This window comes from Podarcis liolepis (genome assembly GCF_965112155.1).
Source record: "Podarcis liolepis genome assembly, chromosome: 6".
Classification (NCBI taxonomy): domain Eukaryota; kingdom Metazoa; phylum Chordata; class Lepidosauria; order Squamata; family Lacertidae; genus Podarcis; species Podarcis liolepis.
The window spans coordinates 70,107,680-70,129,362 of record NC_139559.1 but is presented as its reverse complement, the minus strand read 5'-3'; the positions used below and the strand labels follow the sequence as shown (position 1 = coordinate 70,129,362).

Sequence of the window (21,683 nt, the reverse complement as noted above, 5' to 3'; positions counted from 1 at the left end):
ATCCAGGAGATGTTGAAATGTCAGTAGTCACCTGAGTTTAAAAGGATTGCAGTGAGCGGATTGCCTTGGCAGGGAAGAAACATTTTCCTTGCACTCATTTCCATCACTTGGATTTGTGTTGAGGGGAAGGCAGTTGGCAAGGCATAGCAGTTTGACTTCTGTATTCGGGGTCAAGAACAATCCAAAAGCACAAACTTTAAGGTTGGGAAACCCATTGCTACTGTCCTTCCTACATGCCTGCTTGCCTAATTATGCTTTGGACATGCCATCAGGTTGCTATAAAAACCCAAATAGAAAAGGAATTCAAAAGCCAGGCACTTGAGCTTCCCAGGTGGTTTGTGTGACTAATTCAGTCAATGTACAAACACAAACACACACACAAAATCCTATGCAGTCTGTTGCTGTACAGCCCCCTTATGTGTGATGCTTCTTTGGTCTCCTCTCACCTTGTCTCCAATGGAATGTGTGATGCAGGGGCTTTGCACCTGTGATTCCTACATGGTGGGGCAAGACCCACTTTTGGCACAAATGACCCTTAGACTAGTCATTAAGCCAAACCTGGTTGTCCATGCAGAGTTCCACCAGATTCTGACTTCATCAATCCTTTGACGAGCCTATAAAGTTGTCAACGACCGGACTCAAAATGTCAGGAATGTAAATGTCATAAAGCCCAGAAATCCTAATACATACTCAGCATTTATTAATCATCAGACACCATTACTAGGAATCGTACCTTCTTACTGGGTTCAACTGGCTCTGGTCCTCCACGTTGGTTTCTTCCTACATCTGTACTGCAGATGCCACCAATCCTTGCTGTTCCCAGAAATAATCTGATTGTGTTGAGTACTGCCAGTTTTAATTCTGTTTCTCCAACACGTCCAATGAATTAGAGCATTTCTCATCTTTTTCATTCATTTCCGAAGCGGCTTCCCTACCATATGCCATATTGTTCATTTGGTGAGAGTTTGATAGCCCGTATTTATAATTATCCTCATCGTTTTAAATTTCTCGAGACACCTTTCTCAAGATGTCTCAGAGCAACTTCCACAAATGTAAGATATACAGGATTTAAAACAAGGTGATAAAAACACCAGTCATCCATATAGTAATAAAATCACCCCAGCTCATAGAAAATTAATGCAGATAACATCAGCAGAAATAGCAACAACATCATAGCTCATCAGATGCCTGAGAGTAGACTTCTCACCCATTATTTCTATAAACATGGGTGCCTTATGGCTTCCCCTACTGCCAGTAGAAATATAATGTTAGTATTTGCTCAAAGCAACACATAGTATATTGGGGAGCTAAGGCCTGGTAACCGCTCCCTAATATATTTTGGATAATGGCAATATTGCCAGTTGGTGCCCTCATTCTGATGCATAATGTGCAGCTAGGTACATCAGATACAGACAACTCCTTTGTAGAAACTCCCTCAATTCTAGGACTTCACTACCACAGCAGTCCCAGAGGCAGCAGGAAACAAGCCAGCCCTGCTCATCTAGACAACTTTGTTCTATATTTCTAAGCTGACAGAAGGAACTGTGCAACATGGCTTTATTAATTCCTTCAGCAGAGTATCAGCTAATTGAAAATAGATCACCATGTGGAGACAACTGCTTTAACCAGCTTCCAAATTGGTGTCATGATGCCTCGTGGTGTTGCTGTGTTGCACCTAAAACCAGACCCTTGGCCCCAACACTTTGCCCAAGGATGAAATATTGAAGAATGGATTCTATTTACCCCAATCAGGACAGTCTGAGCAATTACTTTTCCAAGAAGTAATTGCCACTTTCTTTAAAACAGTTGGAACATGACCCTCCCTCAGTGATGCATTAACAACCTCTGGCGACCTGTCGGTCCTTCCCAGCCTTTGCCGTCCTAATCAGCTGGGATGAATAAGGGTCAAACACGCACATAGTTGGCTGCACTCCAACAAGAATCTTGTCCGCATTCTCAGGCGAAACAAGCTGAAAGATATGAATAGAAACCTGATAACAGAGAGCAATAAATACCACCGGCACACTTTGTAAACAGCCAAAGCCGGAAGAGATGCAAGCCGTTATCTGGGAAGTGCTTTGCAGGCTGGTCATAGCAAACTTCCCAAGTTCTATGTGTTCCTTAGCCTTCCTCCTTGGATTCTGTTCCGGGGTTCAGTTGTGCAATTTAGAGTTGTGTGGAGCAGGGCAGCAAGGCTGTAATCCTCCCCATCTGCTAAAATAATGAATAAGGAGACTACAGCTCCCATCATTCCTGGCCATTGGCCATGCTCAATGGGAGTTGTAGTCTAAAGACTGAAAGGCACCACCATATTGACTACACTTGAGTTGGACCATCTAGTCAAACCCAGTAGTATCATCATCATCATCCATAAAATTGATAGAAACAGGAAGTGACGCCATATTGCGTGGAGCAGGGAATGGAGTGGGAGGGATAGAGCTAAGAAATGTGTGTGCTGGTCCCGGGGGTAAGGTACCGTGAGTGTAGCAGAGTCCACACGAAGAGGGGCGAGGTCCGATGCAGAGAGCCGGGCGGGGAACAGGAACGCTGGAACAGAAGGCTGAGCAGGTAACAGGAACACCGGATGGTCGGGAACAGGAGGCCGAGCAGGGAACAGGAGTACTGGATAGTCAGGAACAGGAAGCCGAGCAGGGAACAGGAGTACCGGATAGTCAGGAACAGGAGGCCGAGCAGGGATCAAGAACACAGGAAGGTCCGAAGCCAACAACGACGTTGCTCCCGCAACCTGGGGCCGGGTTGACTGGGCTTTTATCCTCCTCTAAGGCCAGGGGCGGTCCCGGCCCCCAGGAGCCCCACCTCCTCTGGCCTTAAGGCGAGCACTCCTCCTGGGGGCAACCAGTTCCCTTCGCCTCTCTGCCCTAAGCCTCTGCAGATCAGGAGAGGCCGAAGGGTTACTGGGCCCTGGAGGAGGCTCACCTGTGGCCACTGAGTCATCAAGCCCCTCTGGGGCCAGAAGGACTTCACCTGGGGCCAGCTCCTGATGCACTGCCACAGGTGCAGGCTCTTCAGCATCTAGGCCTTGCCCCAGTTCAGCCGGCCCTGGAGGCGGGGACTCCTGTGCAGGCTGGGATTCCTCTGTTTCATCCTCCGAATCGGAATCCCAGGCCATCACATGTGTTAGATCTGAACTTCTAGTAACACACTGAAACGCTGTACTGCAAGGAATGCCCCTTGGGAATTCGGGACTCTTTGTGACGATCTTGGTACTTTGGGGGCAGTTGGAGGGTATGCGAAATAATTCAGAGTGTGGAATATTACAAGTATTGCAAGGTTTAATATGTGCACGCAGAGAGTTGTCATGTTTGTGTGCAAGACGTTTGAGACAATTACTGCATTGCCGAAACCAGGGTGGGCGAAGGCTGGGCTTCATGTTTTTTCCTGTTTATGACAACATAAAATTCTTCGTGTAATTTGTAATCTCAGAAGAAGGAAACTGCAGGGAGTGGGGAGCATCCTTGTTACTTACTTATGGATACCACATTGACACCCAGTAATAAATCATTGTGCTTCTTGAGCTGACATAATCTAGCATATTCTCTTGAGAATGTTTCCAGGCTTGCCTGTTTTGCTGTAGCACAAGGGTGGCTCCTTGTGACTTCCAGCCAATTCAGTAAAGGGAATAGAAGTTCACAAGAAAGATGGGTGGAGTAATGTTCATATTATTTTAATTCAGCCTTTGCCAACCCGGTGTCCAGGCTGTTTTGGACTACAACTCCCATCATCCCTTGATATTGGCCATTCTGGCGGGGGCTGGTGGAAGTTGTAGTCTTCTGCATCCTTTCTATACCATTGACAGAGTCATAGACTATGCCAAGTTAACCGACATGAAATCTGGGGATAACCTCTGAGCATGCAAATCTGAGCACCGTAAAGCATGCCAAGCAACCTAATATCAGATGTGATAATACTGTAGCTATTTATTTTTTTAAGGCATGAATCAGGTTGGAGGGAGGGAGGCTAAGGGACTTGGTATACTGTTCTATTGTAATACGGTAAATGTGAAAGGCCCTAATCAGCCATGGATAAAAAGTAAAAAATATACACGCTCACTTAAAAACACACACAAACAAACCCAGGAAATTATAGTTGGGTGAAGCTGCTGATATAATGTCAGGGACTGGGTGGACGAAGAGGAGTGGAGGGAGACACCAGTTGGGGAACCCCCAAGGGAAACCCTAGAGGAGGAAGGCTCAAAGCCCAGGGGATTGGTGGTGGGACACTGAGGAGAGGTCGGAGGAAGAGGATTGGGAGAAGGTGCTGAAGGGGCAACAGGGTTTACTGAGCAGGAAGAGCTGGTGAAAGGGAGCAGTTCAGACTCCAAAGCTGAAGCAGAGGAGGGGGCTTAAGAGGCTGCTGAAGAAGCCAAGGACACTCCCGCTCTTGCTGCGACAAGCTCCCTTTCCCCCCGGTTTCCAAGAACACGCAGAATAATGAGGAGGGCAGAACAGAGACCAGAGGTGTGCAGATGCAGGTTGAAACTGCTTGGGAAACATGCAGGAGAGGAGGAGCCTTAGAACGAATGGAAGGAAGCAACCTTCAGTCCTGGCAACTGCTCCACAGGGGCAAGACTTGCTGGGAAGTGTTACCGTTTCCTTGAATAAAGACAGATATATCCCCCCGTGGCTGTGGAGGCAGACGTTTGGGGCTTCTATACTGCCTTTTATGGTGTACCCCAGCTGGGATGGAGGAGGTGCCTATGTGGTGGCTGGAGGCGGGTGGGGAGAAACAAGTGATGGAAGGGGACTGCATATTTCACTGGAAAGTCCCTTAATTTTGGAGGGTATTTTAAGCCCAGTGATGAATGCAAACGAAATGTCTCTCTGGGACTCCACAATGTTCTCTGCGTATTCACAGCTGACCTCGGAAGGGACAGAGTGCTAGTAGAGCTAAGGGATCATTTAGGCACCGTGAGAGCAGAAGTAGCATCATGTCTCATCTGTAAAATGGGAGTAATAATCTCCTACAATACAGACTGTTGTGTGAGCCAGCACAGTTAAAAACTGTGAAGTGTTGTGCAGTCTAAAACTGCTGTATAAATAATTAGCTACAGTCACAGTCCTAGCTCAGAATAGATTGCTTTTTCCTCCCTCTTTTCTCCATTCTCAGTTTACCATTGAAAAGGGGACCTTGCAATTTGTCAGGCAACTGGAAGATTAATAGGATCTTCTGCCTACAGTTATGTTGCTTTCACTCCTTATCTCATTAGCCGGGGTTGCCCATGGTGTAGGGGGATATAAAAAGGCAGGGAATTTTTGATATCTGTAACCCATCTGGAAGCCACTGAAGATATTGACACTGCTGGGTCTTTTTTTTTTTTTTTTTTAGAAGATATTTATTAAACTTTTTTAAAGAGATACACACAAACATACAACAAATATAACAGAATACAAAACATAGAACAAAGAAGGCAAAAAGTACATAGAAAAAGAAAAAAAAGAAAAGAAAAACAAAACAGCTAATTTAAAGTTCTAGGTTTCTTAGCCCTGTTTCTTGACTTCCCCGCGCCTCCCTTCCTTGTGTTCCTGTTTACCATCAGATTCAGCAAATCCCTATCCTCTTTCAAATCTCGATACCTTTTAAAATATTTAAATAGGTCTTGTTTCCAAACTTTCCTCCCAATTAAATTCCTTATCACATAATCATAACTTATTCACTAATGCCATATTCTTTTATATCTCACATCATTTTAACATTCATGGATTTTGCAATGTTTCTGCAGATAGTCTTTAAATTTCTTCCAGTCCTTTTCCACCAAGTCTTCTTCCTGGTCACGGATTCTGCCAGTCATTTCTGACACTGCTGGGTCTTTGGCTGCATAGAAGACTTCAGGCATGGCAATCGTGAGAATTTTCCCGACGAGAGGTTACGAAAGAGCTTGAGCAACCAAAGTTCGGCAAACTGCAATTTCTGTAAGCCATTGGATCGTCCTGAAACATTCTGCCTTTTCCAGTGTAATGTCTTTGGACTTAGTAACCCCACGGGGGGAGACATTCCAAGAATGCTTTGTTGGTGTGTGTGTGTCATCCACGTGGATTTTCCATGGGGCAACCTTTAAAGGGGAGAGGAGCCATAGTTTAGAGGCACTCGCCTTGGATGGAGAACAGCCCAGCCTCAGTCTCTTTCATCTGGATTTGTAACTGGCTGACTGACCGAACCCAAAGGGTGCTCATCAATGGTTCCTGGAGTGACTAGTGGGGTGCCACAGGGTTCTGTCTTGGGCCCGGTCTTATTCAACATCTTTATCAACGACTTGGATGATGGACTCAAGGGCATCCTGATCAAATTTGCAGATGACACCAAACTGGGAGGGGTGGCTAACACCCCAGAGGACAGGATCACACTTCAAAACGACCTTGACAGATTAGAGAACTGGGCAAAAACAATCAAGATGAATTTTAACAGGGAGAAATGTAAAGTATTGCACTTGGGCAAAAAAAATGAGAGGCACAAATACAAGATGGGTGACACCTGGCTTGAGAGCAGTACATGTGAAAAGGATCTAGGAGTCTTGGTTGACCACAAACTTGACATGAGCCAACAGTGTGACGCAGCAGCTAAAAAAGCCAATGCAATTCTGGGCTGCATCAATAGGAGTATAGCATCTAGATCAAGGGAAGTAATAGTGCCACTGTATTCTGCTCTGGTCAGACCTCATCTGGAGTACTGTGTCCAGTTTTGGGCACCACAGTTCAAGAAGGACACTGACAAACTGGAACGTGTCCAGAGGAGGGCAACCAAAATGGTCAAAGGCCTGGAAACGATGCCTTATGAGGAACGGCTAAGGGAGCTGGGCATGTTTAGCCTGGAGAAGAGGAGGTTAAGGGGTGATATGATAGCCATGTTCAAATATATAAAAGGATGTCACATAGAGGAGGGAGAAAGGTTGTTTTCTGCTGCTCCAGAGAAGCGGACACGGAGCAATGGATCCAAACTACAAGAAAGAAGATTCCCCCTAAACATTAGGAAGAACTTCCTGACAGTAAGAGCTGTTTGACAGTGGAATTTGCTGCCAAGGAGTGTGGTGGAGTCTCCTACTTTGGAGGTCTTTAAGCAGAGGCTTTACAACCATATGTCAGGAGTGCTCTGATGGTGTTTCCTGCTTGGCAGGGGGTTGGACTCGATGGCCCTTGTGGTCTATTCCAACTCTATGATTCTATGATCTCCAGTCCATCAGGTAGCAAGCAGGGCTTGGAAATGCTTCTACCTGAAACCTCCCAGAGTTACTTTCAATCTGTGCAAACAGTGCTGTGCTTGACATCAACCAGTTAGTCTAATAAACTAAGGCAGTTTTGCATGCCAAATTCCTGCTGGCATCAGCTTACAGGATTGTCCACATATTTCTACAGACTCCTTCCCCTCTGCAGTCTGCAGCAGCGTTCTGTGGTGGCCCTCAGACTGTGAGAGAACAAGCCTCAACTCTGAGCCCCCAACTGCAGATTCCTACCTGTGTATAATAATTCTCTCTTATTTAAGAAACAGTCATGCTGCCTCTGTTTACATCCAGGTAAAGAGCAGAAGGACAAGGAGCAATACTGCCAGCTGCCCCTGTGCTGGAAGGGGCTTGATTCAATGTGATGCACTGCTCAGGTGAAACACCGAACAGAAATACCCAGTGAATTCCTCTAACTTTTCAAGGAACTGCTGGTTGCAAACTCGCCACTCATTTGAGCACAGGAACGTCTCTGCACAGTCACAGGAAATCAGCTTGCAGGTGTATCAAAAGAGCAGTTCATTGTCCATATACCCACCACCCTGCTCCATGAGGAAAAACAACATTTAGTCCTCTTTTAACTAGTACATTGCTCCTTCCCGGGATTAAATAGGAGCCTGGCCAAACATGCTTCAGTTAGTTTCAAACCTCCCTTGTCAACAAAAATATTGTACAGACAAGTTCAGATGTAGCTGCGACTGGTGGCCAGGTGGTACTTAAATTCCAAACCAGCTCAAGATTCGAATGCCTTGCGGGGAGAGGAACATGACTGAGCAGAGATAAGGAGAGCTGCCATTAGAATAAAATAAAAAAGTGAAGTGGAAGCTATGCTTATCGAGACCCTTGGCTAGTCATTTGATTGTGATGTATTACATTTATTAGTCTAACGCATGCCAGCAATTTGGTGGTCCGTTCTTGCCTTAGACCTTCGTAGAAAATGAATGCATGAATGAATTCATGCGTGGTGCTGGAAACCATAGCTGATGTCTCCAGGACGGTTGTGAAACTGTAGCAACATAGCTCCCCCGTGTGCATATGATGACAGATGTGAAGCTGTGAGGAATGCTAGATTTGAAAGGGAATCCTGGGTTCAAATATCCGCTGAGCTTTTTTAACCAGCTGTCTGCCTCTGCCCAAACTTCCTCAGTGGACTGTTATTTTAAAAAAATAACCACTCCACGTTGCCCAGGGATCAAATTAGACCTTCTTGATCAACCTGCAGTGTTCAGCTGATGGCTTATTCATATAAGAAGTGCTTGCATGACCCACACCGCTTTTATTTTGGGGGCACCTTAGGGCAAGATGCTCTCAGTGGACCTCCCACTGATGTTCCCACCTGTTCCTTGTCACTACGGCCCATTTGCTACATCTCCCTCTGGCCTCAGCCTGCCCCACCTTCCAGAGAAAAGAGGACAAGGCAAGCAAATATTTATTTTTCTTCTCATCATTCCTCTCCCTGATTGTTCACTTAGAAAGTGCAGGTGAACAGGTAGTTAGAGCAGCAAGAGCAGGAGGCTCCAGGAATTGGCAGTGGGCCTCCCCACTTCGCCATGGGCCTTGGCAGATGCCCAGCCGTGCCAAACTGTTGACACCAGCCTTGTGTTTAACAATTGCTCCACCTAAAGAGCCTCTTGTAACATATAGACTCACAAGACCTGTCTTGGCAAATCAGGACAGCTCATTTCCAAAAGAGAACAGTAAAATGCATCTGGAAGCTTTTAAGGAAGGTTGTGTACATCACCCAGAGAGCCCTGGCTCCGGGGAGACTCAGAAATGCCGCAAACAAACAAAAGTCTTTCCTTACTGTGCTTCCTGAATGCCTGGTGTTCACAGGTATGCTACCTCCGTACGGGAAGGTTTAATTTAGCTGCCATGGCTAATAATAACCATTGGTAGCTCTGTTGTCCATGAATTTGTCTCGTCTCCTCCCCCCCGCTTTAAAGCCATCTAGGAGCTAACCAACCAGTCAGGACCTCAAACCCTCAAGGCATGACCGTAGACCTACAAAATGGATGATTAGCAGTGGGTGTGTTGAGGCTGCACATGGTGCTCTTATAATCCCTTGGGAAAGTGTCTCCACCTGGCTGGATCTAAAAGCAGCCATTGAATCCCTTTTAGCAGAGTTTTCTATAACGTAGGTGCGAGGAGAAATATGAACAAGTGGGCCCTTCAGGAAAGTGTTAGTGTGGAATGCATTCCAGTCCAGCATTCCAGTCAGCCAGCCATGCCATTCTTCAGAATGTTCTCTTCTATTTCCCCTCCTACCGGACATTTTTATACAACCCTGCCCCCAACAGCTGCTTTGGGGTTTTCCCACCTTCTAGTTTGTTTGCTTTTGAATACCTGGCGTGCTCTCTCTCTCTCTCTCTCTCTCTCTCTCTCTCTCTCTGTGTGTGTGTGTGTTTCAGTAAACTTCAAGGTTCACCCAAGCCTGCTACTCTACTTCCCACTTGTATGTGGGTGGTACCATTTGGCTGCATCGAGGCATCAGCACTCGTAGCTGAACATCAGAAACCGAAAGGATGATACAGCTTTGAGCCAAAGAGTTTCCAAAGAATTGTAGAGTCGGAAGGGGCATGCAATGCAGGAATCTTTCACCCGGCGTGGGACTTGAACCCACAACCCTGAGATTAAGAGCCTCTTAATGCCAATTTGGCCCAATTTAAGACTAGGTATATAGCATTTGTGTGAGCTCTGCTCGCCGAATGGCCTTGCACGAGTCCCAGTCCATCAGCTCTAAGCCGCCTAACTATGAATGGAAATATAAATTAGCTTTGTTGCTGGATTGTTGAGGATTGATAAATTATGGACTGTGAAGCACTCTGAACACCAGAAAATAGGACTGATATTGTTAAGACTTTGGCTACGCACCTAGATCCACTTCCTTGGGAGGAAGCCTCATTGAACTCAGTTGAGACTTACCAGTAAATATAAGTTTGCACTTTCTGTTCGTTTTGAATAGTTCTGCTTCCTTTACTCTCTCTTCGATGTTACATTGTAGGGGGGTGGGGAGAGAAGCAGAGGCAAAAGGAGAGGCTAGTTCTTGGCCTGCTGGAAAAATACTATGAATTCCTAGCATTCTTTTCCTTTTTAACAACATGTTTACTTTTAATCACCATGTTATTTAGGATTAACACAAGTAATTGCTTCAAGCTCATTTAAGTTTGAATTTAGTGAAAGCAAACTACCTCCTGCAGACTGAAGGAAACCTTTCCCCCACAAACAAAGAAATGTATTCATCTGCAAGAAGCAGCAGCAGTAGGAATCCTTAAAAGCACTAGCAACAACCTATTTAGCTGCAGAGTGAGTTGCATTTTAGAGAAATGCCATCAATAATGAAAAAATACTTTGGCTTCACGGTGTACTTAACAATCCGTATATGATCTGATTTAGAATCCTTAAGAACTGACCTGGAACAAGCACAATGCTGTGTTTAAAGATTACAAGTACAAAGATATGTATAATTTAATCGAGCAAGAGTTACTAACTTCTTTGGTAAAATGATGGCAGAACTAAAGTAAGTCTAACAATGCAATGCTATACATGTCTATTTATAAACCACACTGAGTTCAATGGAACTTACTCCCAGGTAATATGTGTGTATAAGACTGCAGTCTCAAAAGCCAATGCTGAACATGTTTAGTTGAAAGGAAGCCCTCTAGTGCTAATAAGTTTAGTGAGACTAACTTTTCTTAGAAATTGCTTCCCATAGCCATCTAAAATTCCATAGCATCTCCTGCTTCCCTAAATCAACACACCATATTAAAAATGAAATTAGGTAAATATTTCTTTATTAAATGATTAATTTCATAAATAAATTCTCTTAATTCATTGAATATAAAATTAAATCATTTACAACTTATTCCAGTATTAGGGATTTTTTTTCCTCCAAAAAAACAAAAAAGCTACATTTTGATAAATAAAATATTCAGCTTTAAAAAGAACCGATTTCTGTTTGTGGGTATGAAATATATAGCTGGTGCCTATAGCTGCCATAGGCGAGGACTCCAAAAGTGCCCACCATAGGAAGGAATGTAACCTCGAACAAAAGTTTGGAACAACAACTAAAGCATGATATTATGTTGAACAGTAAGAAAATGAAGGTTTTCATAACCGGAACAGACGGACAAAGTATAAACAGATCAGTTACAAACAGAAATCGGTCATCATGAAAGTGCTCCAAAATGAAGCAATAAGATTGCTCCAGTACTATGAAGCTTTAAGTATGCTCAAACTGTTGCATTAGTATCCAGTTGCACAGTGCATTTTTTGTGTGTCTCAGTGTTGCCCTCCAATGGACAAACGCACCACTTCCGTAAGAGTTCATTTCTCCACTGTTACTTTAAAAAAAAATAAAAAAATGGAGCAAGCCTTCCGCTCAAGCCTGCACAAATCACAACCTAGTCCCTAAATTTGTGGATGTCATTGAATAGCCGGTAATTAGGATAGGCCTCGTTTGCATGGGGGCAGTTGTAGTTGCATCTGCAAGACTGGATCATCATGACATTCTTAGTGAAGGTCTCTCCATCGTCGCAGCGGAAACGGATCTTGACAGTCCTGGTCTGCTGAGGCGTGCAGCACCTGCTGTCCACGCATGAGCCGCAGTACTTGGGCCGGTACTTCTTTACGCTGGAGCAACCTGCGTAAGTGAACTTGACTGGCGCTTGGGACTTCTTGGTCTTTGTGCATTTCTTCCCCTTCTGGAAGGAAGAGATCAACAGCGTAAGTTAGGTTGCAATTCCAGCCAAAAGGCTCCCTCCACCCAAAAACGACCTGGGAATTGTTGTGGGACAGTAAAGGGGCCTGTGTTGTTTTTACCTTTAAGGAGTCGTAGCTCAGTTGTCCGCAGGGTCTCACTTCACATATCCTGGTCTCTTTGACTAGTCTGCAGTCGGGATTATCGTTGGTGACTCGGGTGGAGACGCCCATCCCACAGGTCTTTGAGCACTGGGACCACGAGGTTGTCTGCACAATGCACTTCGGGTTCTCAAAGAAGTGAGTGCGTGGCTCAGATTCAAAGACTAAAAAAATAGAAAGGATGGGGAGAGAGAAAAGAATAGTATAAATTTCTCATTCTTACGAGCTCTTTGTTTCTCTTCTCATCAACATGCATAGCAAAACACTGTAGACAGATAATCCCCCACGCTAAAGAATTTCCAGTGGTAATCCCCCCTCCCCCTCCCTGGCAGAAGAACAACATGACCCTGGTCATCTTAAAACTCACCGGGTAACATTTTCAGCCCTCCTTTCACGATGGCTATGAGCTCATTGTTCCTGGTTAGCTCTCCTTCGGAAGCATCCCGACCAAACTCTTTGTCCATGAAACCTTGCAGGTCATCCAGGTTATCTTTGGAGTCATCACAGACCCATTCCTCACAGCACTGGCCAGGGACTTTCACTAGCCTTGGGTTAGGGCAGCCCAAGTTAGGAAGGGAGAGTTCTTGGGGGCACAGCGGGATACAGCCAACCGCTCCATCGATGCATGTGCACTGGTGCTTGCAGTTGGGCTGGAAACTTTCTCCGTTCTGGTAGATTTTGGAGTTGTACTCACAGGGTCTCCCTTCTGATTGTGCTGCAAAGATTAGGAAAGAGGAGAGAGAGTTGTAAATGGGGGCTCAGTCTGCTGAAGCAGGGTGTGTGTTTCTCCCCCCCCCCCTTTTTTTCTTTCTGCTCTGTTAAATTCGATTTATGGTAAAGTTCCCTGCAATCCCCAAGAGCTCTAGGCTAGAACAATAAGTTAGTCAGGAATCACTTTTCCTTATGCGCTGTTAGTGCAGCCCAGACATAGTGAATTGCATTCCAGACTGTTGAAGTCATATGCCCTTTTGCCAATCTACCAACAACAAAGCATAACCATACATGGACTGAAAATTACTAAACTTCACCGCTACAAGGACTGGTTGGTAATATATATATAGATATATTTCAAAGGGAGCCAAAGCCACAAGCTTTTTACCTCTGCAGATCCCCTTCGGAGCTGTGGAGCTGGCGCCGAAATTGCATTCCAGTCCCTTGGTGTGATCGCAAGGCTGCGTCTTGCTGCAGTCCTCGTTGAGCTGTTTAGCACAGACTTTACAACATCCACAGCCGTCCAGGACCAGACCGACTCCCGGGGCACATCTGGGGACCTCCAGGGGGCATTGGCAAGCAGCTGGGCAAGAAGAAGAAAGCACCTGGGGAGGAGAAATGGATAAAAAGTTTGGTGAGACACAAACAGGTACAACTAAGCAAAGCAGGAAACAGTCGGCCTCCCTGCCATAAATGCAGACCAAAAACACAGGCACGTCACCTTTGATCATTGCCACTTCAGAGCTCAAGTTCCTTATATTTCTATGAACTGGCAAGAATACATTGGCTTCCCTCACAACAGGCGTGCCGGCTGCCTCTGCCTTCTCCCAACTTAAGTATATGCCTCCCCAAAGCCACACTATATCTTATTTTTAAAAAAAAACAAACCAAAAACCTTTCTGTCCGCAGCAGACCAGAGAAGGCAAGAATCCACAGCAAATGAGAAAGAAACGTCCACACCTACCCTGTTTACTAACTGAAGGAGTGCAAAAGCCAGGACGAAACAGCTGGTTCTCTGAGAGTTCATCTTCGGTTCCCTTTTTTTAAGGCGAAGGATTTCTGGTCTCTTTTCTCCCTTCTTCAGCCAGAAGCAAACTTGGACAGAGAGAGAGAGAGGGAAAGTAGGACCTAAACAGTTTCTCGGTGTTTGTCTGAGCGAAGTGGCGGTGACTTTTTTTTTTTTTTTTTTTGTTTTAAAGAGAGAGTCGCGAGTCCTGGAAAGCCTCGGGGGCTCGCCTTGCTTCTCTTGCGGGGAAGGCGGAGAGGAGGACCCGGCTGCTTTCTCTTGGCTCCCGCTGCTCGTGGCGCCGCGCACTTTCCCGGGGATCCCTTTGCCGTCTGAGGAGGCTCCGAGAGGGAGCAGCCTTATATAGTGTGCAGGCGCCGCGTGCTGCAGCTGCACTGACGTTGAGCGTTCCAGAATTCTAAAGCACCAGGAATTGTAAGGCATCTCAGGAATGTTTCCTTGGCGCGGTTTGCATCCAAGCTCCGCCCTGTCTAAGCTGCACTTTTTCCCCCTCGCCGTCTCACAAGCAAGAAAACAGGTTCTCCCTCCCCTCCCCTTTCCAACGCTTTTAAACAATCGCGGAGTTATAGATTGTAATATCGCAACACGCACGCCTCTCTCTTTTTGGGGTGGGTGGTGGGTGGTGAAAATATTTTGCTTGGCTATAAAGATTTCTTCTCTTTGCCCCCCGACCCCCCCCCGACCCCCGAAACTTCCCCCATTTGCAGCCTAGGAAACAAGCGCGTTAGACATATTGTCCCGGTGTGTTTGCTAAATAGCTTATATGCTATTGAAGATTAAAGGGGAGGGGGTTGAGGGGGAGGGGGAAGAGGCATGCAAATTTCTTAAGACATTCGGATTTGATCCAATAGTGGGATGAAAAGGTGTATCCCTTAACTAAGACCCAGATTGCGTCGTTTAAATTTTTATTTTTATTTTTATTGAATGGGGCATGGGAAAAGAAATTACTCCCCGTTGTTTGGACCGGTTCCAGGGAGCGGGGGGGGGGGTCCTCTTGTGCCCTTAAGTTTTTGGGTTATGGATTATTATTTTTACCTTCGGTTACCTTGATCTCGGAAGCTCCGTTTCCGCTATTTGAGGTCATATCAAGCAGAACGTCGTCTCCAGCAGCTCCCTCGCCCTGCAGCTATTAATTAACTTTTCCGGGTTTAATTGGCACATTTCGATGGCTCGAAAAGCAGCTAGCCAGACCTCCACGCTGCAAATGTTTCCAGCTTTTCAGGGAAAAGGTTCGGCTTTTCTTATCTCTCTCTCTACCTTTTAAGCCGATAATCTTTAAACTTGGGATGTTGCTGCAAGAATTTCGGGACGCTGAGTAAAAACACACACACACACACAACCTTTTTAAAGGTCCCTTTTATGATTCTTGATTCTTGGTCCGTCTTGAAGGGGGCTCTGTGTGTGTGTGTGTGTGTGTGTGAAATCTGCTTCAATAACAGCAAAATTGAAAGTGGTTCCTATGGAACAATGAACTCTCCGTGACCTTCCCCTCTAGCGTGGAATGATAAGCAATTAGAATAAAACAGCGCCTACCCTGCACGTCCCGGCTTAGCAGTATTCAAATGATGTTTTTGTTTTTTGTTTTTTTTACTATAATGTGGAGGATGTTTTGAAAGCTATACAGATGATAAACCATATATTGCAATACACCTACGGCGTTCTGTTCAAAATACGTAAAAAAAATAAATAAATCCGAAAGTTCCTTCTTGGCTCTTTAATTACGTGAACGGCAAACACTTTGGTGAACGTGGGCTCGCATAATAAGTCATTTAAAAGCGATGGCGGGCCTTCAGAACACGCCTTCCTTTGCAAGCCTGTTGTTTATGGGTTTTGGGGGTTTGTTTGTTTGCTTATAGTATTTTCCTCTTCGGTTAAGTTTCTTTCCTAATGCATCTTCTCTGGTTTTAGGATTTGGGGTTTTTTTATTATTATCGTGGAGGGCACGACGACGACACAGAGGTGTTCCTAGCTTCTGTTGTGGCGTCTTTCAACCCTCCTTCATCGCCGTAAGTATTTCCAGATGGCGATTCAGACACCAGACGTAACAATATTTCCATATTTGGTCGAGCAGTAGTCCGCATTTTCCACATTTTTCTGTACTGTTACCCAACCACAAAGCATTCTTGACAGCTTCAGATGTTGTTAAATATAGACTTCACTTTTGTTCCCAGGGCAGGAAATTCTTCGGAATTCTTGGTGGGGTGTTTTTCTTCTCTCTACACCCCCCTTTTCTCTCGCCTCCCCCCATCCTTCACGCAATCTACCTATTATGGTTTAGGAGGAATTGCATTGTGGCTTTGCTGGCCTGTTAGTGACAAATACATAACTTAGAAGAAATATCCCTTGCTGGATATCTTATTCCCCTGGGGAGGGGAGAGGGGGGGTTGTTGCTGCGCTTAACTTTTAATAAAGCAACTATCGATTCCGTCCGCGCCATCTGATTTCCAACCACAGAAACGTGCTGCTCCCAAGCAGAGAGACCATGTAGCAGTGGGGGGCGGGGGGTAGGGGGGGAGAGAGAGGTTGTTGAAGGCGATGCGAAGGGGGGGAAAGCAATGTGATCGACCTGGCCGCCTCCCATGGCCATACGGGTTGTGTCTTATATGCGCTATTCGACGCACAGAGGGTGGCCCGTGGCGGGGAGGGGAGCGGACCCCTCGCCAGCCCCGCTGCTGCTTTGGAGCAGGGCAAACCCAGACGGCTCGTCGCCGGGTCCGCACACAGGGAGGCGTTTCAGAGGGGCTGGGAGCGTGTTTCCAGGGTAAGTTGTTGCTGCTCCTGGGTCCTAATTGGAGGGGGGTGGGGTGGGGGTGCGAGTGTGAGTCTAAGTGAGAAGTTGGGGGCAATGTTCGAGGAATAATAAGCAGCTTTGTTAAATCCTGCAGGGAACTTCAGAAATGACAGAGTGGCTGTTGTTGTTAGGTGTTTTTTTTCCAAGGGAAAAGGGGTTGGGTGTCTCTGCAGCCAGGGAGGTAGAACCAATATAATGGAGCCCTGTGTCCTCTGAGGGGGGGGGGGCGGGTTGAAGCACCAGCTTGCAGAAACAGTTTCCACGCACATATACGGTTTCCCTGTCTCTCCCCTTCGACTAAAGGACTACACATGTAGCTCAGTTAGTACAGCATGAGGCTCTTAATCTCAAGGCTGTGGGTTCGAGCCCCACATTGCAGGGGGGTTGGACTCTCGGTGGTTCTCATCGTCCCTTCCGGCTCTTTCAAATATGGGAGTATTTTCTGACTAGCTCTAGACACCTCCCCCCCCTCAAAAAAAAGGAGGAGGAATAAACACGGGGTTGGGGTAGTATAAAAGACCTGTCTTTTTGTGCATCCTTCAGGAGGGAATTCTCCATCCCTCTATTCCCACCCCATCAGAAGACAATATGAGGTAACCATCTGTCTAAAAAGGAATTGAGTCCAGGGTTAACGACGATTGCGTTCCCCAGTGACTGTTCACCGGAAAGGGAGAAAACTTGTTTCAGTAGCTCGTGGCTCCCCCCCCCAAAAAAAATCAAAAACCCACGCCTGTCGTAACCGATGGGAGGGGTGCGTGGGGGTCGGAGAGGAGCCGAGGTGTGTAGTGGCGCCGCCTCCCATTTGCTCCTCGTCGGATGTCAGGCAGAAAGTGCTGAGTGGGGCAGCCAGGGAAGCTGCCTCGTCACTGTTCGGGAGAGTGGGGTTTCACCCCACCCCACCCCACCCCTCTCTCCCTTTGCCCTCTGCAGCCGGGGTGGTGGGATCGGATCCCTTCCCTTGCTGCCTGGCCTTTGCTTTGGGAAACCGACGTAGCAGAGGTGGGGGCTAGGGGTGGATGGAGAGAGAGAGAGGAGATAATTGCCAAAGTGATTTCCGGCGCGAGCTAAACAAACTCCCGAGGTTTCCAACCCCGATCCATATTTGGTGAAAGTCTTGAGGAGTGTCGTCATCCGCTAGCCACCCCCCACCCCGCAGGAGGAGGACGATGATGTAGCTAAAAGGGTAGGCGTAAGGCGCGTCCGGCTCTCCTTTTAGCAAGGCGAGCTCATTTGGGGTCGCTGACCCTGCAGCGTTCCAGAGATCCGGATCACTCGGGAATCTCTGGGCACGTGTTCCGAGCCTTTCCTAGAGAGGGGGTTTTCCTCCCTTCCGCGCCGTCGAAGATCCTCCCCGCGTGCGCTCTGCCTCGCTTTGCTAAGCCAACAGCAAACCGGGTTAAGGACTTGGTACCCCGGGGCCCTTCCTGCAGGGGACATAGGAACCAACTCTTAGAGGACGAGGTCCTTTTGCCTCACTCACCCCACCCAATAAAATATTCGAAGGGTGGGGCAAAGTTAATAGTAGGCTGTGTGTGTGTGTGTGTGATCAATTAATGTGGAGGATGGATTACCTGATGCCTCCCCCCCCCCGAATATTTTATTCAAGTTGGCATCCTTGGCAGGGGATGCTTGCGGTGGGGGGGAGAGGGAGAGATGAGCCATGCAGGCATCTTCGGCTGGATTTGGCAGTCCTTACTGGCCAGAGGTGGGTGGCTAGGAGTGTGGTAGTTTAACTTCCTTTCTTAAGGTTAACTTAAAAGGCATAGATTCTAAAATTGCCAGACTGGCTTCACATGCGACCAAGAGGAGGCGCATGGGAGCATCGCTATAGATAAGGTCACTGGCCAAGCTGTGGCCAACCTGAGAGGTGCATCTGGGGAAGCCTTGCAATATTACGGAGGGTGCTAAGGCCTGTTTCCAACCGCAGAGAATCTGAGAGTAGGCCCCAGCATTTTCTCTGTGGCACTTTGGTGCACCTCTCTTAGATCATTTGGTTGCCAGCACAATCTATTTGTTGGCTCTGTTCAATCCATAGAGCAGCACTTTCCAAGCCTTTTACTGAAGTCTGGCCTGAGACTCTTACCTGCACATCCTATTCATTTGCTTAAGAACTGGGAAGCTGCGTTCCCGGAAGCTAGTGCAGTCCTATGTGCGCAGTGGCACATGGGTCCTTTCGCCCACAGCTGCTAGCCTGGCGCTCTACCCTCAAGGTTTCCTTCGATGCTCTTTTGCCACGTCTGCACAATCCATTTTCCCCGGAGTATCCTGGGAACTGTGGGTTGTTGTGGGTGCTTGGAATTGTAGCGCTAACTCGTTTCATATTGTCTCCTGTGAGCATCTGTTGCAACACTGTGTCAAGGTCACTGTAACTGCAGAAATGACTGCATGGTGCACCAAGGTATAGACCCTCTAGTGCTGTGAAAATATGTCCCTAGGTCCTGATTGGCTACAGGAAATACAGGCCTTTTTGTAATAAAAGATGGTATCTGGCTTTGGTTTGAAGGCCCCCAGTTGCAAAACCCACATGTGCCTGGATACAGCTTGTCGGTTCAGTAGCTAATCTTAATGATTAGTTAGTATTAGGGTGGGAGCAATCTAGTTCTGTTATTTTCTATTCTGTACCTGACTTCCCAAAATTAACTCTACACTGCTGTCCCTTTTTCAATTGCCCTTTCTTATTCCTGGGTTTATAACCTCCTTAATGAAGCATTGCATTTTCGCTGCTGTGGCTTCTTGGCGTAAACTTGGCTCTGAATCTGGATGCTTGGCTCCAGGCGACTGGATAAAGTGTGTGGGCTTGCAGCTCAAAAGACAATGAATGGGACTGTTTGGCTCCTGTTTTTGTGAATCCCAAGGATGTCAAGATAACAGCCTGAGTTTCCCCTGGCTCAGCTTGCGGAGCTACAGGTTTGGTGGCCATATTACCTGGCAGGGTTGGTTTTCACCCTAGTCAATGATCATTCAAGCATCCCTTACACCAAAGGAACTCCTGGGAGGTCCAGGTCTAAGGGCACCCTTCCAGGAGAATCCTTTACATGGCAGCAGGATGGGATGAGAGCGAAAGGAAAGACAAGATAAAACTGATAAAGCTCACCTTACCAAAACTATTCCCACATATTTTCTTCCCCTAAGAGAGCTCATAATTTCTTTCCCTCTTGGTTTGCCCCCTGGCTCTATCCCAGTAAATGTGATATCAAACCCACACACTTCACACGGTCCCATTGGGAGCCTCTAAAGCAGGGGCGAATTCGTGCCATTTTACAGTCCTGAGCTGAATTTTAAGGAGTTGAATCCCGCAGCTACGTGAATGACTTTTGAATTCAGATTTCCCTGTGAGCATTTCTCAGATGCTTTTCTGTTGCAGTCTTTTCTGCAGTCTGTACCTTAGAGAATGAATCTGCTTCTCTCTAGACACACATTAGGATAGCATATATGTATATATATTTTCCTTCAAGATTGCTGATTGCCGTTATGTCATTAAGGGGGTTTGTCCCACAGAGGGAAAGAGTGTAAAAGAAGACTGGAATGATTCTGTTTGTTTCTAAACGAAAGCCGTACAATTCCTCCCAGACAGGAGGCAATGTTGAACACAACCAATTGCATTCTGTTTTGATCTGAACATTTCTGCCCGAGGAAAAGCCTTGCATTCGTGTATTGTAAGCATATGCCAGGGCTTCTATAGCAGTGGTTCCTGAGGCGATTTAGCTGCAACTACAGGTGCCGCCACAGGCCATGCATGGTGAATTCAAGACCAGCCCTTCAATATTCTCCTTGATCAATGGAGCAAATACTGCTTCACTGAATTGTGAGAGGGGCAGGATCTGCAATTGTAGGAACCAATCAGTTGGAGGGGTGGCTCTTCTTCTCTTCCACATCCCGGGCCTTGTTATCCTGAGGCAGTGGGCGATCTCCATCAACGTTTCTTCTTCCTCAATCCTTCTCCCATCTATTCCTACATTTATCTCCCATGAGCCCAGTCACTTCTTGCCTCTTTGCTTCTTCTCCTCCATCCCATAGTATAGGGATGACTAACCTGTGACCCTCCAGATCCTGCCAGACCAGAGTTTGCCACCCTTGGGCCTCCAGCTGTTTTTGGACTACAACTCCCATCATCCCTAGCTAGCAGGACCAGTGGTCAGGGATGATGGGAACTGTAATCCAAAAACAGCTGGAGACACAAGTTTGGGAAACCCTGTACTAGACTCCCATCAGCACCAGTCAGCATACCAGTGATGGGAGTTGCAATCTACTACCATTTGAAGGTCCACAGATTAACTGTACTCTTCTTGGGAACAGACTTTAAATAGATTTCAGAAGTTCAACACAGAACATCTTTGCGCCTATAGCATGAAGCCAGTGTGGTGTAGTGGTTAAGAGCGGTAGTCATGTAATCTGGGTAACCGGGTTCGCGTCTCCGCTCCTCCACATGCAGCTGCTGGGTGACCTTGGGCCAGTCACACTTCTTTGAAGTCTCTCAGCCCCACTCACCTCACAGAGTGTTTGTTGTGGGGGAGGAAGGGAAAGGAGAATGTTAGCCGCTTTGAGACTCCTGAAGGGGAGTGAAAGGCGGGATATCAAATCCAAACTCTTCTTCTTCTTCTTCTTCTTCTTCTTCTTCTTCTTCTTCTTCTTCTTCTTCTTTGCCCCTCCACACAAACCCCTCTTCCCCAAATAATAATTCACAATTCTCGTCATGGAAGGAAATCCTAATGTTTGGCTTGCTAGCACCAGTTGCATGCCAGCTTTATGATGCTTTGGCTGGAGGCGGAAACCAGAATTCCAGCCGGTCTTCTTGGTCAGCCAGGGCTCATGAGGCAGTGTTGTGTGCTGTGGGTTTCTGCTGTGCTGCACTGACTTCCTGGAGTAGCTTGCAAAGACATGGCAACATCAGCAGCAGGAGCTGACCACAGCATAAACACAGCATTATGGCACGTGGACTTCAGAAACTATCAGATAAAGTTGCCCCTTCCTTGACATGCCAGGAATTGAAGCTTGAACTTCTAGTACAGGCTACAATGGGAGAGAGCAGAACTTGACCCTATTGTGCCCTACTGGGTCGTCTGAGT

General features: G+C 46.7%; 2 protein-coding genes across 5 annotated transcripts in view; one reads left to right on the top strand and one right to left on the bottom strand.

Annotated features, from left to right (window-relative positions):
• Positions 1 to 11,005: 11,005 nt before the first annotated feature.
• Positions 11,006 to 14,237, bottom strand: CCN1 (cellular communication network factor 1). Its single transcript, XM_083509945.1, has 5 exons — positions 13,764 to 14,237; positions 13,188 to 13,404; positions 12,456 to 12,803; positions 12,050 to 12,252; positions 11,006 to 11,931 (listed from the first exon to the last, which is right to left on the bottom strand). Exons 1-5 carry the CDS (start codon positions 13,824 to 13,826, stop codon positions 11,632 to 11,634), a joined length of 1,131 nt encoding a protein of 376 aa, XP_083366071.1. The 5' UTR covers positions 13,827 to 14,237; the 3' UTR covers positions 11,006 to 11,631.
• A 1,502-nt stretch (positions 14,238 to 15,739) lies between these two features.
• The window catches only part of DDAH1 (dimethylarginine dimethylaminohydrolase 1), a 131,772-nt gene continuing 125,828 nt past the window's right edge, over positions 15,740 to 21,683 (top strand). For 2 of the 4 annotated variants that reach the window (XM_083511242.1, XM_083511241.1), the window contains exon 1: positions 16,443 to 16,587. The gene's annotated coding sequence lies outside the window, so the exon portion shown is untranslated. Of the gene's footprint in view, positions 15,833 to 16,265; positions 16,588 to 21,683 lie in introns of those variants that run through there. The other 2 variants (XM_083511240.1, XM_083511239.1) reach the window with 2 other exon arrangements.

Bases quoted from the DNA above. Each gene is read 5' to 3' on its own strand.
- CCN1 (XM_083509945.1), bottom strand. From the start codon at position 13,826: ATGAACTCTCAGAGAACCAGCTGTTTCGTCCTGGCTTTTGCACTCCTT. The intron at 12,804-13,187 runs GTAAAAAGCTTG...TAATCTTTGCAG, and splicing joins TCCGAAGGGGATCTGCAGAG to CACAATCAGAAGGGAGACCC. The intron at 12,253-12,455 runs GTGAGTTTTAAG...CTATTTTTTTAG, and splicing joins AGGGCTGAAAATGTTACCCG to TCTTTGAATCTGAGCCACGC.